Here is a 20,241-nt window from a genome sequence, read left to right as displayed (position 1 = left end):
ACATAGACCTAAAAGGTTTTTGGATGTGATCCCTTGCCAGAGCAGCCTTGTTGCTAGGTTAAAATTCCTCTACAACAAGTATGTAGAGTGTGTTGTATAGTAAATAATCAACACCCCTGAGCTGTCTTTAGTAGTTACTATGTCTGTAATTTGGGAAACTTCTCTATGGGGGCATACTCACTTATCACTCTTGGACTTGAAAAGAGAAACAGAACCATGTTGTCTTGCATGTGTGGCTATTTATTGCCCTGAATGCATTCATGACAACTCATTTGACTATAATTTATACCAACATCAGGTTGTCTTAATTTATGCACTATTAAGTGAGGCTGTTTTATATTTAGTGGACATAAATTAACATGAACTTTTCTTTCTTTTAATCTAAATGTGAAATCAACATGGTTATCTTTATTAAATATAGTAGACTTCTAGTTTGAGAAATTATAGCAATGATAAGAATTTTATATGTATTTTAAATGGCATTTTCATTTTCTTTTAAAAATACATGTACAGGCCCCATGAATGCTAACACAGTTTCTGAGTTCATATGTGTTATCAGTCCTTGAAAACACTATTTCCTTGCACTCACCCTATACACACACACACACACACACACACACACACACACACACACACACACACACAGAGTTCTCACAATCTTTCTACCTTCTCTTCCATACAGATGCCTGGGCCCTGAGGGGAGGGTTTGATGAATACATCTCATTTAGTACTGAGTGATCCAAAGCCTTTCTTCATGTTATCTTGTTGTGTTAGTTCCTATCAACTACAAGAAGCTTCTCTGATGATGGCTGAGTGAGACACGAATCTACGTTTATAGCAGAATCTCATTAGGAGTCATGAAAATTACCTTTCTATAATTTATATGAATTGCAAGTATTGTAATGGAATAAAATTTCTCATTGAAAATTTAAAAGTCTTAGTTTCACAGGATATCTTATGATTAACAAAATATTAAAAATGGTTACTGAAGTTTATAAAGCTGAGTATTATGGCCAATAGAAACTGTGTTGTAAGTTACTGGCTACTCATCGTGCTCACTTTGTATAGTGACTGCATTGTGTTAGGCTTATAGATAGAAGTGAGGTCCAACTTCATGGGACTGCAGAGATGTATGTGTGAATTAGCAGTCAGTTTATTGGAAGCTGTATTTTAGCAATGCAGGTGGTTATGGTGGGCAAAGATGCAGAAGATAAACCTGAGATGAGGAACTTATACTGAACTTTTAAGGGGGATTAGGACAAAGGAAGAAATTTGGGAGAAATAAGAAAGCTCACTAAGCAAAGCAAAAAGGGTAGAGAAAATGGTACTTCTGGAGGAAAATTATGCCCATTGTGCTGTTATTGAAGACCATGAGCATCACTGAGTTCTGAGATTATGTGCAAACCAACCCTAGTGCTTCCTGTAAGGTTCTGAGTAGTTTTTGAAGGCAAGGAAGAGTTTTGAAAGCAGTAATCATGGCAAGATTTTTTAGTAAAAATTTGTTTCCATATTTATAGTTTAGAAAAATTCCCATGGCAGCAAAATTGGATGAAAATTGGCAGAGATCCAGGATTGAAGAAAGAAAACCAATTAGAAGGCAGCTATAATAAATGGCATTGTGAATTAAGGATTATGAGGATGGAAAGGAATATTGTAGAATTCCATGTTTTATTTAAAAGAAAATTCTTAGGATTTACTGGCTTATATCAGCATAAAAGAAGCACTAGCTCTAATGTCAAACACTGGAATTAGAGGTGCTATTCTCTGCCCTGATGAAGGGTATAGAAGAACAAGAACCTTTGAGGGTGCTTCCTAGCATAGAGTTTCTGTTTTCTTTGTTCCTTTTCATTTAAAATAGATTCTTTTCTCATATAAAACATCCTAATTAACAATTTCTACCCCTCTCCTCCTCCCAGTTGCTCATCCCCCTCCACTCTGGATCCAGTCTGTCCTGTCTCGGCTTCTAAAAGATCACAACCAAAAATAAGAAAATAAAATACTAGATAAAACAGAAAGCAGAAGGTTGAGGCAACCTAACACAACAGACCCCCAAGAAGCACAAGAACCAGGCACTCATCACACACTCAGGAGTCCCAGAAAGAACAGTAAGCAGAGAGCCATGATGCGCACAGGGGACCTGGTGCAGCCCCGGGTCAGCTCTGTACGCGCGGCTTCAGTCTCTTGAGTCCATGTGAGCCTTGCTCAGGTGGCTCAGGGCCGTGTTCTCCTGGTGTCGTCCATCCTCTCCGGCTCTTACAGTCTTCCCATCTCCTCCTTAACAGTGTTCCCCGAGCTCGTCAGGAAGGGGTTGGTGAATGCACTCCATTTAGAGCTGTGTGCTCCAAGGACTTTCTGCATGAAATGTCTGCCTATGGGTGTCTGCATCCGTTCTTCTCTCCTACAGGAGGGGCTCTGATAGCAGCTGAGTAAGGTGCAGACTATGAGAACAACACAGTATCATCCGGAGTCATTTTACTGATCCATTTTTAGGGCCTTTTCTTAACTCTCTGGGCTATGTAGTCTCTGGTTCTTGGTCGCCAAGCAGTGTTGGGTATGGGTTGGCTACTCCCACGAGTTCTGTGTCACCATTGCTTTAGCTTATAATGCAGACAGAACTGATTGTGGGGGAAAGGTTTTGTGGTTGGCTTACTTTTTACATTTTTCTTTTTGTAGCCTGCAGTGTTCCTTCCCACACCAAAGACAGAGCACAGAGGTCAAGGCTCCACGTGGGCGCCAGCTCCTCATCTCCACACTCACCGAGTCGTGTGGGTGTTCAGATAACTGTTGACTTTAGAAACTCGGATGTTAGAGTTCTTACGTTAGAACTTGAGAATACAGCTCCTTATCTCTAGATAGCTTAGTGTGAGCACACGTGTTTCATGCAGTACATGATAAATACGATAAATTCCTGTGGTTTAAGTTAAATTAGCAAGAAATGCAGAAACCACAAAAACTATCATATTGAACATGCCAAGAACATGAAGATTATAAAAGGGGGTTGTGTGTTAACAGTAAAGAAGGTAAAGAGCAGAAATGAAATGCACAGAAAAGAAAGCAGGAAACTGGTTGATACCAGAAGGGTTTGATGCCTACTCAACAGCCAGGCTTGGCCGCAGTGGGAAGGAGGGAGAGAATAGCAAGAACCGGAAATGTTAGTTTATCCTTTGAACTTTTAAAGATATAAGCATGTGAAGTGTTTGTGGTTGTACATTTCTGTATTTCTGTAATTTTGTAACATCTCGTGAGCTTTTACATATTACAAAATAAAAAGGAATGTAAAGTCACCTTATAATGTAAGATGTCATCAACTGAAAGTAAAAAAATCAGATAGGCTTAATCAGAACAGACGAGAAGAAAAGGGCAACATGCAGTGGCCAGCAGTGTCATTCTGCAGAGAGGTCAAAGGAGACAAGGGCTGACAGGAGCCTTTTAGCCTGGTATTTACATCTGGTCACAAGTGACCTTATTAAAAGCAATTTCACTGAAAGGCTAAGGTCAGAGGCTTGACCAGACTTTTTCAGAAGTGGAGAGTAAGTACATGAAGGGCGGCACAGTCATTAACTAAGTAGAAAGAGTGTGAAGGAGAGAGCCACCAGACAGAAATGTGTCAGCTCCAGGTCCTTTTACATTAAGGAAAGAATGCATAGAAGAGTCTTCAGATATGAAGAGTAACCCCTAGTCATCCAGGGATGTGAGGTGGCCTGAAAGGTGGACTGTCAGCCAGCTCCCTGGTGTTGCAGATCCTAGTCTTCCTAACACTTGCACATACCTGAGGTGAAAGGAAGGAGTTTGCTTAGCAGACTTCTTGAAGAGAACTGACCTATTCGTAGCTAGAGATGTACTCCTCTAGTGGGTACATGCTCTACAGTACAAAACCAAGTTAAGGTTCCCCTTAAAGAAACAGGCACTTAATTTGGAAAGGAAATCCAACCATTGGTAGGAATAATATTTTACAGAGAAATATAAATTTTAACAGGATTCAGAGGTTGTATATTATTGATTTATTTTACAATATTTTATTAAAGAGAACAATCATGATATAAACAAGCTAATAAATTTCTCCTGTGCTTTCTTCTTCCAAAGCCGAACAACAACGTACCCCTACACGGAGACGCAGATGTATAGCCAAAACACTGGAGGGAACTACTTTGACACTCAAGGAAGCTCTGCACAGGTGACGACGGTGGTGTCCTCCCACAGTATGGTGGGTACTGGTGGTATCCAGATGGGCGTCACAGGAGGACAACTCATCAGCAGCTCGGGAGGAACCTATCTGATTGGCAATTCGATGGAGAATTCTGGTCATTCAGTGACACACACAACTCGGGCCTCCCCAGCGACAGTAAGTGTTTAAGTTTTTATTTACATTAGCTTCTGTGGATTCTATTGAACAGTTTTTCCCTATGGAGAGTAATATCATATCAATTCGAGTTGGGCAAATTGTGTGACGCACTTTTCCTATCCTGGCATATTAGAGGATGTAACAGGTAACAGGAGCACTACTGACATGTATACTCCAGATCAGTAATTAGAAAGGTCTTATGAGTAATAAAAAGCTAGATTTAGATAAATGAGTTTTTCTAATGCAAATACTGACTTTGCTGTGCTTGGGGCTCATGCCTGGAGTTTAGCACCCAGAGATTGAGGCTAAAGGATTTCTGTGAATTCCAGGCCAGCCTGAATTGTATACCACCTGTACTGTATTTTATTTAATACATTAAAAAAGCTAGTTTCCTTTTACAACAGAGAGCCATATGTACTTGGTTTACCTATCAATATTAGTACTTAACTTAAAACAATTGTGTGGATACATGCCTGTCAGTCATCTTAGCTCATGGGAGGCAGCGGTAATGAGGATCGGGAGTTTGGGGCTGGACTGGGCTATGTCATGTGACCACGTGCATTTACCCTCTGGGAAGCACTGATAACATGTGATTCACATATGAGACACTTGTGTTGATCCTGACCACAGGTATGAGCAAATGATAGTGTAAGGCCACAGCTTCATATAGCACTTTTCAAGTATTTAAATTTAAAGATGCATTTTGACACCGAAGGGTGACACATCAGTATGAGAGTATTAATTTATTGAAATGCTGTCAGAAATATAGGAAGTTATGTCCCATCAAGCTGTAACCTCAACTGTGCATAAAAAAAGAGAATGGTCATCTAAGACAGATAGCAATGGAATTGACTTTCTCCTTAGCTATATGAACTAGTTGTGCTGATGGGGTCAGGGACGTAGCTCAGTGCCACATGACAGTGGTCCTTAGTTTTACTCCCAGCTCTGCATAGAAGTGGGAGTCTAGTGCTGAGATCTGAATGAAGTATATACACTTTACTCATGAGGTCTCCATGAAGCTTGTTCTTGAAATGAAAGAAGGGAGTGGTGACTTGGGGAGGGAATAGTAGCAGTGAGTGGCTTGTACTTTTCTCCATGGGTTCATCATGATTTCTGTGTGTGCTGTAATAATGATGCTGATGTCATTATTATTTCCCTCTTCCTAGTCAAAGTTTAAACCATTATTGTAAATTCAGTGTTTTCCTAACATTAGAACAGCTGTACTGAGTATAAAGGGTTTTTTTCAACCAATATCAAATTAAATGGAGAGATACTTGAAACAATCCCACTATTTTCTATGTATTTTCAAAGTACTTTTCATATGTATTGTCCCTTGCTTTTAATAATTTTACAATTCTAACTTTTCAGTCATACAAATATTTATATTGATTGCAAAATAAAGTTGACACTACTCAACCATATCCCCTCTAGCCATGGCATTGTGTCAGCAGAACAGAGTGCTGTCCTAAAGAGTAAGGACATAGAGACAAGCACCAGGTCTGATTTATCACAGAAGGAGAGGGGTCCCAGGGCCGTTGGTAGCGGTCGGGGAGTCCCTGCGGCTTGTCGAGCCCAGTGTGCTGTCTCCTCTGTTGTGCCTGTTCTCTCCGTGATGCCATCCTTTCCCCTCAGCTCTTGGAGCCTTTTTCCTTTGCCTAAATATCCCCAGTAATAACCTGACTAATGTTTTCTTAATTTATAAGCTCTGGTGCTAAATTATGTAAATATTATGTTTCAGGTCATTTTAATCTATAGTTACAGATATTAAAAAGAAAAACTACAGTTTTTTTTCAATAGTGGATGCCTTTGTTTTTCTATACAGAATATGCAAGATGTTATTCCTAGAGTACAACTCTGGAAGAATTTTTTTTATTATGTCAGTTTGTCAGTTGAACCTTTTTACATTAATACTTCCTTTAAAAACAAAAAATGTATAAAAGTTTGATTATGAAGAGAAATTTTGTATCCATGGGTTCTCACCGAAATCCATATGATAGTTATCTGTATAGCCAAACCTGTCTGTATGCATCTGCCAGGCTTTCCTAGGTTTGCTTAGATTTGTTGCCGAGCTGCCTGTTTGCTGTGCATTCACTCCAGTGATGCACATGTAAGTTCAGAGCCCAGTCTGAGTTTTCTTGTCCTTTACAGTTCTACTTTATTAGAGCACATGAGCAAAATTTAAGTCTTCTTTAGCCTTGGAACTTTGCCTAGTACCCTCAGCCAACGCTGAAAACAGCACATTTTCCATTGTTTGGGTTCTTAGAAATCAGGCATGCTTTCAGTAGGGGCTGAGTCACCAGATTACTTTCTTGCTGTCATGTATTTTGTTTTCCAGTCACCATAAAACCTTAGAGAGCATGTCTGTGAGCAGTGTTTGGCAGCTTGCTGTTGGTCGAGATTCAATCAAGTGTGTATCTCTACAATGAGGCATGTGCTCTATGCCATTTAAGTTCACTTTTTCTCTGGCTGGACTTAGGCTTGTACTGTGTAGCATAAATAGTGTAACTGACTGTAGGAGTCGCTGGTGTTGTAGCTCAACTGCTGACTGCAGATGACAGAGTCATCTCTCTGCAGCTATGCACTTCATCCACGTGGCTTCAGCCAGCCTCCCAGAAAAGTCTTGGGAAAGAACTGTGGTGAACATGTGTACACTTTCTGCTTCCGATTGTCTCCCAAATGGCTTGCTATATTAACTTTTTCTAGCATATTTATGCTATTTTACATATTATAAGTAGCCCAGAGATGATATAAACGATCTGGCATGCGAGATAACTCTACAGATAGACGTGTATCCCAGCACACCTGGTGGCCTGCGTTCATTCCTCAGTACTCACGTGGAGAAAGCAGAAGGCTCTCAGAAGTCCACTCTTACCTCCACACGGGCACGCACACACGCACACACGCACACACATACTTTGTGTGTAAAAAAAGTTAAAAAGAGCTGAGTGTTCTTGTAGACTCTATACAACTATTAACATATCTTTAGATAAGGACATCTGGTATCTGAGAAGCATCATGGAAAACAAGGAACAACTATGGTCAACTGTGCCCATACCCAACAGCAGAGCCGCAAGCACAGGGTGTGAAGCCAGGTGACATTTAAGATACCTGGGAAGGCCGGCTGGACCTTTACTCACTTGCTAGCAGTGTCCCTCCTTGGTCCACAGCACTCAGCTCACCTTCACTGAAGGTGCGTTTTCACAATGCCCTTGTGTCGATATGGAAATACTCTCACTTAAAATTATTAGGAATAGCACCACATTCTAGGAAAAGTTTAATGCACAGGTAGCTTCCTCTGGCATGGTAATGAATGAGGATGATGGTTGGAAATAAAGACCATCTCCTGGGATACTTGGCTGCCCAACTGAAAACTGTCATTGGAGTCATTTCTGCTCTGCTACAGTCATCTCTGGCTTATTAGTAGAATTTTTATTTCAAGTATAATTACTTTTGCTTTATAACTTTAGATGGAAAAAAGCTTTATAAGGTGAATTAATAGTTCCTATTTGGCTCGTGATAATGATAATGAATTTAATATTATATTATAGTACAAACTATCAGTATTGCTGTTTGTTGAAAATACTACTGTTCCTTTTAATTATTGTGTCATGTGGTCAATAAAAGCCCATGTTCTTACAAATTATATATGTATGTATCTCTATGCACATATATACTCTTATAAAAACACATATATAAAGGACATTTTCTACTGACACTAAGACTTTTAAAAAATATTAACAGTTTTGTTGGGGTCCAGCTAAGTTGCAACATGAATAGTATTTTAATTTTTATTCAATTTAAATTAGTAATCAGCATTTACTATTTCATAGACCTTAAGATTTGAGTGTTGGTCATTGTCATGAGTCTGGACTTAACACACTCCTGCCTTCTGACTGTATCACTATTTTTTCTTCATTTTATTTGAAATTCTTGTTTTTATGTTTTTATTTTTAGGTAGCATCTTCATTTATAGAATTTTGAACTGTGAAAGTTAAATAACTTTTATATGTAGAACAAAAACTTGTCAACGCAATGATTTTTTTTGTGCCCATCAAAGCATATTTATATCGTATTTCCAAACAGTAAAAAGCAGTATGTTTTAGGAAACTTAATCATTCCTTTGTTAAGTCATTTGTATTTTATAATCAGTAGTGCTTTTGTTCTTCATAACTAGATACTATTCCATTAGGCATTTTAAGTCTGTGATATTAAATTTTAGGATTTATATTTAATAACATTTATATATGTTTATAAGGTTTTGACAAAATTAGCTTTTGTCAAAAGGCATGAGGAAAATATGTTGAATGTAACATTATATATCACTTAAAGTTAATGTAAAATATAATATACCTTAACTATTTGGAGGAAACTTCAGTGGTTATCTTCTACTACATGAATAAAATTTAATTAATTTAAATAATTTAGAAAATCTAAGTGTTCATTTCATAATTGTGGATGCTCTTTTCCCCCTGGGCTTTAAGTGTCTATGAACCCAGTGTAAGGTATGCACTTTCTAAATAAGTATTTTGAACTCAGAAAATCTTCCTCCTTCAAATTTTCAGTTAATTTTTATATGAATTATTCAGATTATATACTGAAAAGGTCAAATAACAGCATGCTATGACTGCCTCTCACCTCCAACCTCTTTGTCTACTCAGAAGCACTCAGTGACACCAAGTCTTTAAGTCTCATTCTAGAAATATCTCAATACATTTACAAGCAGAATAATTGATAAATTTTTCACATAAATTATAATAAAAATAATTTCTTTTTTGCCTCTAACAGTGACTTTTGCCTCTGATAAGGATCTTTTCGTATCAGTATATGGTTGATCTTTCTCATTTATGAAAATAGTTACATTAAACATAGTCAATTGGTCTATTTCTCTTGCCTATAGGAAGATATTTAATGGTGGTCTTTGGGCCATCGTCATATAGTCTATAAACAATGTAGTCATATAACATTGGGATTGCTTTGTTTATGTAAAGCTAAGCTGGGGGAAAATAATTTATAGTTGGGAATATATATAAACATATATGTCAGAATTTTTCTTATATAAAAATGATTTAGTGTTCCAACTAGCATAAGTGTTTAAGAAAACAATACATGATCTTAGCATAAGTGTTTAAGAAAACAGTACTTATATGACCAAAAGCACACATGATTTTAGCATTTTTTGTTAAGACCAAACTGAGCCCTCAAGTGAAACTTTCACAGAATACTAGGAACCTTCTGCTTTTAGCACAAAATCATAAATTGACTGAAGATTCTGGAACCTTGTTTTTAAAGTACTTAATAAAGTGGGACTTGACTGGCCTGCAGTTCTCATTTCTGTATCCATATTCCATTCAGCTGTCAGTCATTACAGCACTCCAGCCTCAAGCAGATGAGAACTAGAGGCAATAATTTCACATTTAAGGTTCAAGACATTTCATTCCCATGAATATTGATAAACCAGAAGTTTAAGACAAACAGAATGGTGTGCCTCCAGTCTTCTATGCAGACAGAATTTTCCTGAATTGAGACAGGAATTTATAGCAATGACTAGTATTTGGGGGAGGGGTATAGTTTATATTGGTGCAGATTTCAAAGGCATAGTGTTCCAGAAATAGCTTCATTTTACTTATAGAAACTGAAGATATATTAAAGCTTATAAATGGGAAAATACATTGTATCTCTGATATCTGCTTATATTGTTTTGGGCTTGATCTTCCTTAGATTTACAAAGCAAACTTCAAATTTACTAGTTGAAAGTACTATAAAACTTTGAAGGGGATATCACTAACTTAATGTGTCATTCATAAGTAGTTGGTTTATAGCTAAAGAATGATATATTAAAACACACTGTATTCTAGCTTAGTCAGCATTAGATCCACAAGGCTTAGTACTTCTCCCCACTTTAATGGGGAGATGCAGCACATGGGTCAGTTAGCAGTTCTGTTGTGAGTGGGATTTTCTCGTGTACCGTGTTCACAGGCTGAGTGTCCACAGCCAGGGGACTGTGACCGAGTTGCTGTGTGCAAAGCTACAATTGTGTTGTCCATAGACGTGGCTTCTTCATTGTGTTGTATTTTGCCTATGTAGCTAAGATTCAGCTCTAACTGTAGTAAATTTCATAGGATAGATGGTTTGTAATGTAGCCATAGATGTTATAAATAATTTTACACACTCATTTCAATTTTTAGTATAAATTTAATGAGCTTTCCATTTGACTTATAAGAAAGAGATAAGATCATGCCATTCAGTATTTGTAGACAAATATTTTTGGTGTAGCCAAGCTCAGACTATGGATACTCTGCCTTCAGAGCCCTGGATGCTAAATTTACATACTTATGCTGCCACATATAACAGGGTTTGGGGTTTTTTGTTGTTGTTGTTGTTGTTGTTGTTGTTGTTGTTAATGTGTTCTCAAAAATATAGGAAAGAGAAATTAAGCAAGAGCCTGAAACAAAAATATAAAAATGAAAGGGAACCTTAAAAATCAGTATATGAGATGATGTGACTGTATCTAGTACAGTATCTGTATCAGACAATTACAGAGAATCAAATGAAACCGGGCTGAGAGATTTAGTAAGGTAGCTTTAAACTCTGACATTAATAGATTAAAATGTAGGCAGTGATAGAAAATATAGTGGGAGAAAAGTTGTAATTTACAGTTTAAAACGATAAATTTTTATCACTTTTTATGAATATAGTTAAAAAATGCTCTTAGGAATTAAGATTGAAATTAAACCTTGATCCCAAGTTTCAGGTAGTCTTTTTCAATTAGACTGTTGGAAGTTTTGAGAATGAAAATGAGGTCTAAATTCAATTAAAAATTCAAAAGTATTCCAAACCAGAACTTTGAGTTGACAATAACTGTTTTGTTTTTGTTTTCATGTATGAGTTTGAATTATCTCTTCTTCAAAATTTGTAATATTTCACAGAAACACTGTGTGCGCTTGTGCGTGTGAGTGTGTATGTTTTTTGGGCATTGTACGGAGGGTCATGTGCATGCTAAACTGTGCTCTGTCACTGAACAATCCTACTAGCTTCTCAATTATTTTCTTCTGCTGCTGTCTTCATCAATCATCTTAATGAACTGGAGCTGGGTTCTCATAGACTATGTCAATGGAACTAGCACCATTTCTGAAGGCTATTCTCTCAGACGAGAGTGGAAATCTATACTTAATACCCCAGACTGCATGTTTAAAAGTATTTTGGTTAGTTTTATCCTTCTGTCTCCCCATCTCCCTCACTCATTGTATCACTTTTAAATTACAATATTAAACTTTTAAAATTTTTATTTGATTAATTTTTGAGTCACCAAAACTATGGTTGTCTTCTAGTAGTTTTGCCAATGTTAAGTTCAAAGTTACCTAAAACAGGAAAGCACAAACCAAATAATACTTAGATGTCCAGGTCTCTCCAAACAGAGCACTTGCCTGCTCGCACTGCTTCAGTAGTAGCAACAGTCTAACGCTGGCTAACTAACGGGAGGGAAAGCCCTTCCATTGCATTTGAGTGCAGTGTTCCTAGTACATATTCTGCAGAGCAACTCTGGACCCCATTCCCAGAGCTGTGACTTAGTGACTGTAGGCAAGAGGCCCAGGATTGGCAGTTCTAACAAATTATAGTAATTACTGATATTGCAGTGATTATACAGACTGCATACAATGGTGAAGTTGTTGTTAGTGCTCAAAATAAACTGGAAAAGGCTAGGACCATTTGCAAACATAAGCTTGATCTTAAGCCCCATCACTTACTGCTAATTCAGCAAAGTCCTAAAGGATAATTCTAGCCCCTGGCTTCTCTAGTGGATGGATCATCACAGACTGGTTTTATTAGCCTCATAGATGGGGAAGCAATAAGGTCACAGAGTAATCACAGGACACCAGACCAAGACAATGCTTTGATTTCAGCAAATTAAACAACTGTTATCAGAACACTCCTGATTAATATGCATTTCTGATCACACGTTTTATTCTTTTTCTCCTAAATACTTTCAGGAGAACTTCAGTTAATAAAATAAAATCACAACACGGTTTAAACATGTGTTCATAAATTTTAAAAGTTCTGTAAATTCATAAAACTGTCAATGAATTAGAGTGTGGAAGATTTCATAGATTACAGTACTTTAAGCCCTAAAACCTGTTTGTTCTAACTGCTTACCTGTAGCTGTTGGCGTGTCAGCCTTCATTCTTTTCTGAGCTGAGATGTAAAGTAGGATGGCTAGATGTGTTTCTGGACGTCTTCGGGTTTGAAGAGTTAAATCAACAGCCTGGTTTGAGTCTCTCGGGGAGCTTCTTCTGGGTGTTGTATCACCATTTCACGTTGGTCAGCACTTTGCCTAAAGGTGGAGTTTTCAGAGCAGCGCCTTAGCTTCCTGAGTAAGAAGGCGGCAGTTCTTCGTGCATCTCTCAGGCCTCTGGGAGGAAAAGACTGTGTGGATCTTTAGAACATACTCCTCCACTTGCCCTCATCTACTGATGGTTTAACTACTTAGTATAAGGCATTTGAAACTTTTCACATCCCATGAGACAAGCCTTTACTTTGATACCTAGAACTTTGTTTATAAGTACATATCAGAATACATTCATATATGCCTGTCTTTGTGTCAATGTGCATACATATGATGGAAACCCAAACTCCTCCAAGTGATACCTATACTGTGTGTAGTGAACTGTGCTTAACTCCTGCTCTGACTAATTTTGCTAAATACATAGCCATGCTGCTAGGCAGACATTCCATGTTTCCGGCACCGCCAGTGTTCTGGTTCTCCACTGCAACCTAAGCTCCACTTTCACAACCTTACTTTTTCTTTTCTTTTATTGGATATTTTCTTTATTTACATTTCAAATGTTATCCCCTTTCCCAATTTCCTCTCCGGAAACCCCCTATCCCATCCCCCTCCCCCTGCTTCTATGAAGGTGCTCCCCCACCTACCCACTGCCTCTTGCCTCCCCATCCTGGCATTCCCCTACACTGGGGCATCAAGCCTTCACAGGACCAAGGGCCTCTTCTCCCTTTGATGCCTGACAAGGCCATCCTCTGCTACATGAGGGTTGCTCCATGTGTACTCTTTGGTTGGTGGTTTAGTCCCTGGAAGCTCTGGGGTCTGGTTGGTTGATATTGTTGTTCTTCCTATGGGGTCACAAACCCCCTCAGCTACCTCAGTCCTTTCTTTAACTCCTCCATTGAGGAACCCATTCTCAGTCCAATGGTTGGCTACGATCATCTGTCTCTGTACTTAAATGCTCTTTTGTAGCATCTCTAAAGGGAGTCTGACCCTGCCATTCATTCCCTAATCAATAGATCTCTGGAACAGTGGTAAAGGACTTGATGATTCCCTCAGTCTTACATCTTTCATGCCAGAAAAGCCACTGTCATGTGGATGATTATGTGCATGTGTGTATCTGTGTATGGGTGTGTGTGTGTGCCTCTGTATGTGTGAAGGAATATGGTGTGCCCATGAGTGAAAGTTTTATCTGAGAACTTAGGCCCTATGAAAGCACAGGATACACTCTTTTTTTTTTCTTTTTTTCTTTTTTCTTTTTTTCAGAGCTGGGGACCGAACCCAGGGCCTTGCGCTTACTAGGCAAGCGCTCTACCATGAGCTAAATCCCCAACCCAGGATACACTCTTAAATTCTCAGCCTTTGTCACCATCCACATAGATAAGTATGGTGAAAACCATGCTGCAAACTGAATGCTATCCTGACTTAAAATTTCTTACAATAAACAAGTTAGCCATTTTAAATTTAGCCTTGCTTAAATTTTCTGTATTAAAGCAGAATAAGGTCAGATTCTTCTCTAGCATATAACTTTAATGTCCTCTTGTCTAGTTATCAATAAAGTCTTTCTTCCCCCTCTGAAACCTAATGATCCAGGGCTCTCCTTTTCCTGTCTCTCTTAAGTATTCTTTTTAAAATTTATTTAATTTTATTTTAAGGGCATTGATGTTTTGCCTGCATGTATATCTGCATGATGGTGTCAGAACCTGAAACTGTAGTTACACACAGTTGTGAGCTGCTGTGTGGGTACTGGGAACTGAACCCAGGCCCTCTGGAGGAGCAGCCAGTGCTCTTCACTATGGAGCTGTCTCTCCTCCTGTCCATCTTTCTCTTTCAAGCATTCTTATCTTCCAGATCCCATTAGAATAGCATGTAAAGCTCTACTTAGAGCATTTGAGTGCTCAAAAAGCAGTGTAAGAGAGGAAGGCTTTGTTTCTAGTCACAGTCCATGATGCCAGGAAAGTTACTGTGGGGGAGCTTGCGGGAGCTGATCACATGGCACCCACAGCCAGGTGGCACAGGGAGGTGAGCACTCAGGCTGAACCTGCTCTCACTTTTACTCAGTCCATTATTCCAGCCCCTGGTGGTGCTCCTCTTGGTTACAGAGTTTTCTAACCCCCATTATCTGATCTAGATGATCCCTCAAAGGCATGTCCAGGGACTCACCTAACCTGTATACCTTTCTCCCTATAGTCATTCCCAGAAGCTTATCTTCTAGTTCCTTCTAGTTCCTTCTAGTTCATGTCAAATTGACAGTCAACACAAACCTTCACAGAATATAAAGAAAATGATGTTGAACTTAAAGTGATAAATTTTGGGTTCCAGTCTAACTCAGTGCCCTTGCCATCTCAGTAGTCCTTCAGTCCCAGAAAGCCTCACTTTTCCTGTATGCAAGTAGACATAGTCCATGGAAACATGCCTGTCTTATATGAAAGCATGCCTATTCTATTGTATGAGGTGGTAATGGAAATCAAATGAGAAAAAAAGCTGAAAATCCATTTAAGGATCAAGGTAATCATAAATAAGATGATATAATTGTATAGTTGTTTATGTACATGTTATCACATTTACATAGGTGTATATGAATGTGTATGTGAACACATGTCGGAGGTCCTCCTTTTTTGTCCCATGTCAATTATATGAAACACAGTCTCTTCATTCTTGTTGTCAAATAGATACTTCTTTGGCATTATAAATCCTCCCAAATGAGCACTGTGCTCTAGCTTCCCTAGTTTGAGGAGACTTCCCAGAATATGTTTTTAGAGTTATTTATTTAATTTTGTGTATTTGAGTATTTTGCTTGCATATATATCTATGTACCATGTGTGTGCATCATGCCCATCAATGTCAAAGAAGGCATCTGATCCCTGGGAAATAGAGTTATGGATGGTCACGAGCTGCCTGGTGTGGGTGCTAGGACCGAACTCTGATGTTCAGGGAGAGCATGTTGTGCCCTTAACTGCTGAGCCAGCTTTCCAGCCCCATTTCACTGAAGACGTAGAGAAGGAACTGAAGACTCTGTGTAACACCCTGTTTTGTCTATCCATCTATTCTGCAAATGAGCGTTTGCCTCCAGTATTCTCAATGGATTCTAATCTCCTCTAACCTTCTCTACCACTGAATAGAGCATTTAGGTAGGTAGCAGCTCAGCAAAATAAAAAGCCATCCCCTTAGATGCATTCTTCTTTGTTAGAAGGTGCAAGAGTGATAATTAAAGGAGAGAATAGTAACAGTGAAATGTTACTTCTATTTCACTGACACTGTGCACTCTTTTAGAAAATACATTACTGATCTCTTTTTGAGTATGAGCAAAGAATAAAATAGAGTTTAACATCCTAGCATTCTTTGCCTCTTTTCTCTCCACTCTGGTCCTCTTTTCTGGTTCCTTTTGGGATGTTGATTTTCTTGTTGTTTTTGGTGGAGGTCATTGGTCCTTGTTCCTGGGGGGAGGGGAGATTAACATAGTATAGGTCTCCTTGCTTGGAGACTGCCACCTTTTTCATGTCTCTGGGAAGGTGCATATTTGGGTGATGAAAATGTTTTCAGCCTGAGCTTTGGGCTTTGTGTTTATTACCATGCTATTTCTCTTATTTCTTATTTCTTTTTTTAAAATTTTATTTAATCTTTTTTATTACAGTACAGATTTTATACCCTTCCTGGTCCACCCTCTGACTGTTCCACATTTCATACCTCCTTCCCCTGTCTCCATGAGGATGTCCCCACTCCCCACCCCACCAACCCTCCCCACTCCCTGGAGCCTCCAAGCTCTTGAGAGTTAGGTGCATCCTCTCTGACTGAACCCAGACCCTGCAGTCCTCTGCTGTATATGTGTTGGGGGCCTCATCTCAGCTGGTGTTTGCTGCCTGGCTGGTGACTCAGTGTCTGAGAGATCTCAGTGGTCCAGGTTAGTTGAGACTGCTGGTCTTCCTACAGGGTCACCCTCCTCCTCAGCTTCCTCCAGCTTTCCCCTAATTCAGTCAGAGGTCAATATCTGCATCTGACTCTTTCAACTGCTTGTTGGGCCTTTTGGAGCTGCTAGGGTCCTGTTTGTAAGCACACCATAGCCTCAGTAATATTGTCAGACCTTGGGGGCTCCCCTTGAGCTGAGTCCCAATTTGGGCTTGTCACTGGACCTCCTTTACCTCAGGCTCTTCTCCATTTTTGTCCCTACAGTTCTTTCACACTGGAACAATTATTGGTCAGAGCTTTTGACTGTGGGATGGCAACCCCCTCCTTCACTTGATGCCCTGTCTTTCTACTGGAGGTGGGCTCCACAAGTTCCCTCTCCACACTGTAGAGCATTTCATCTAAGGTCCCTCCCTTTGAACCCTAAGAGTCTCTCACTTCCCAGGTCTCTGGGACATTCTGGAGGGTTCCCCCACCTCCTCCCTCCTGATGTCTTTCTCTTCTTTCTGCTGGCCCTCACAGCTTCAGTCCTGCCCCACCCCACCACAGTACCTGATCATGTTCCCCTCTTCTTTCCCTGTCCCCTTTCCCACACAGGTCCCTCCATGTCCACTTCAAGTTCTTCCTTAAGGTGTTGCTGAATCTTTGTAGAAGCAATGCTGAATTTATTATCATTCCTTCTGGGTGGAAAATACCTTATCCCACTTGCTGCCTCTGATTTTCAAATCCCAATTCCTAAGAAAACGAGGAAAATTCTCTTACTGTTTTAGGCTACTATAACATTTACATATTTGATATATTTTTAAATGTATTTTCTACCTTACAAAATTGATGCACATTTTTTCTTGAATTAAAGAACCAAATGTAGGTGTACTCTTTGTCACATGGTCATTTTTAGAACATTTGTGACTATATAGGTAACATTTTTGTTACTGTGACAAATACTTGAAAGGAGAGGACAAAGAGAACCAAGAATTCAAAACATGGACCTCTGGGAACAGTTCATATTTAAATTACTGCATTCTGCCCCTGCTCCCCAAAAGCCCATGACTACCTCTTAGCGTGAAGTGCATCTGATCTAAACACCAAAGTCTGTAAAGTCAGTAGTTCCAAGTCCAGGTTTAAGTTCTGAAACTGAAGGCCAGGTCTTTGCTATGAGCTGGCTCCAGTGTCTGAAGGTGTTCTGTTCCCTTCCCTGTGTGCAGCTGCACAAAAGAATTAGAGCGCAGGAAAGAGGGTCAGGACTAAAACAGTTCTGAAACCCAGCACAGCAAGCCTTGAGTCCTGTGCCCCCATTGTCTCTCATCTTTCACATTTGTATGGAGGTGTAAGCTCCAAAGCACTGGGGTAGACCTGCCCTACAGCTACAGCTGTGCTCCTTGTCCTTTTTCTTTCTCTTCCCCTTTTCTTTTCTTTCTTTTGACCCTGTGTATTGTCTTCAGCTTTCCTCCACAGACATCCCATGTTCCTAGAGAATAACATCCTCTCAGGGGTCTCCAAAGTTTGTCCCCTTAGGGACTACCTGTAGAGATTCTGACCCTGAGAAACATTTGTTGGATTCCCAGGCCTGCCATTGAAATCTGAATAGAATCATTCATGACCTTGGAACTGTTATATTTTGTATGTCTGCAAGACTTGTGTCATGTGGACAGCATCGAGGTCTGACACCAGCTTAGGTCTCTTGCACTATGGCCCTAGTAGCTTCTGAGTGCTCAGATAGTTGAATACAAACTGAAATTTTTTTCCTAGGCAGTCACATGGAGCAGGAGCCACTGGAGTTGTCTTCTCAAGTGTTTCAAATATATTGAAACTTCCTTACTGTTGTGCCTTAGAATGAGTGTGGTCCTGTCAATTCCTCAGATGCCCTCTGGGTATCATATTTTCAGATGAAAAAATGTAGCCTCTTTTAATTTGTGTGTGTGTGTGTGTGTGTGTGTGTGTGTGTGTGTGTGTGTGTGTGTGTGTGTGTGTGTGTGTGGTGTTTCATTTTTGTTATTGTTGTCAGTATGTATTTGTGTTGGTTTATATGTATGATATACGCACATATGTGTTTTCAAGTGTGGCTGGCTTTTGTTTCCACAAGGCCAGAAAATGTAATCAGGTATCCTTCTCTATCATTCTCCATTTTATTCCTTTGAAAAGGTTTCTCATTGATGTCAACCTGGCAGCCAGCACACCCAGTAATCCTCAGGTTTCAACTCCTGACACCACAGGAGTCCCATGCCTGCCTTCTGTGTGAGTGCAGGCATTGCAGTCATACGTGTGCGATAGCCTGCTTTAGTCGTCTCCCTTCTAGGAACAGGTGAAAGACAGAGGAGACTGCCTGTTCCCATAGAAGCTTCCTCTCTTTTCTTCTTTTATTCTAACTTGGTCTCCCAACCAGCAGAATACCCATCACATTTAGAGTGAGTCTTCCCTCACAGTTGTTCCTCTGTAAGCCTCACTGATACCCCCTAGAGGTGTACTTTACTCTCCTGGGTGCTTCTTATTAGAATCAAGTTAATAGTCAGTATTCACTTTGATTAAAAAGGAAACAAGGTGGTTTATCTGTTTTCCAGGTCTGAGGAAAGGGATGAGGTGTTTGTTAGAGGAACTGAAATCAAAGATCTGATTACCCAGGCCAGTGGCACAGCAAACTTGAGAACTCATAGAATATAGCCTGTTGATTCTTTATGGGTTTTTAGCATCTGAGCAGTATCAGTGGCACTTCAAGTGGAACGGTTGATCTCTTCAGTACCGCTGGAGCAGATTAATATTTATTTCACTGCACGAGGCCACATTTATCTCCCCCCACCCCATACTCCCTTCCTCCTTCCCTTAGACCACTTTTTAAAATTGATGGAACCTTTGCAACTCTAAATTTATCTTCCTTGCTTACCACATTGTTAGTTAGTCCGATCCTTCCACAGTTATTTGTGCTGTGTCCTTTTTGTTCTAGTAATAAATGCTTTTTACGCCCCCCCCCCAAAAAGCTTCTCCCTCTCAGTGAACGGTTCGGGTTTCTATACTGGACGTGCTGCCTTCATTCTCCTCTCCCTAAGCTGAGCTCACCCTCTGCTTTTTTGCTTCCTGACTCACTCAGGCTCCTGCTCCCTAGCACACATTTTCCTTGTGTTTTCACTGGGGAATGCTTACTTCTGTTTAGTACGAATTTTAATTTCAGGGAAAATGTGAAAGATGAGAAAATCTGTACAAGTTTATAACTCTTCTTAAATATATTTTGTCTGAGTACAGGGTTCATAGTTTTGACCATATTCTCAGAAATTGTTATCTGGTAGGGATAAGTTATAGAAGACCAGCTCCTCCTAGTCAGTTTTTCTGTCCTGGTGGTGCAGCTGGATCTGTTTCCTTGCCATTTTGCCACCTTTCCCAGAGCTCCTTGTTACTGGTTCCTCTGCTGGCTCAAGGGGACGATATATAGCCCAGTAGAAGGTCTGGAAACAATCTTCAGCATACAAAGACATAAGATAAAACCAGAAAGTATCCACGGTGGGTTGGTTCTTTTCCTGATGACCTGGCCTTGCAGGGAATCTGACCCCACCACAGCAGCAACTTTAGCAAAAGAAATTGATCCCTAAGGAAGTCAAGTGCTGGCTGATCTCACTTAACACCACTGCCTCTCAAACCCATAGTGACAGGAATTCAGATGTTATAATTCTGATAATTTTTGCCTTTCATTTAAACCTATAAAGTCACAAGTTATTGCTCATCTTGTATTTAT

The 20,241-nt window shown here is 39.6% G+C and overlaps 1 protein-coding gene across 7 annotated transcripts in view; it reads left to right on the top strand.

The window, feature by feature from the left end:
* The window catches only part of Rfx3 (regulatory factor X3), a 242,068-nt gene that overhangs the window by 141,346 nt on the left and 80,481 nt on the right, over positions 1–20,241 (top strand). For all 7 annotated transcript variants that reach the window (XM_032891766.1, XM_032891764.1, XM_032891762.1 and 4 more), the window contains one exon: positions 4,084–4,342. In XM_032891766.1, coding sequence (XP_032747657.1) covers positions 4,084–4,342 — 259 coding nt within the window. The remainder of the gene's footprint in view (positions 1–4,083; positions 4,343–20,241) is intronic.

Source organism: Rattus rattus, chromosome 2 (genome assembly GCF_011064425.1).
Source record: "Rattus rattus isolate New Zealand chromosome 2, Rrattus_CSIRO_v1, whole genome shotgun sequence".
In the NCBI taxonomy this organism is placed as follows: domain Eukaryota; kingdom Metazoa; phylum Chordata; class Mammalia; order Rodentia; family Muridae; genus Rattus; species Rattus rattus.
This window is presented reverse-complemented; position numbering and strand designations above follow the sequence as displayed.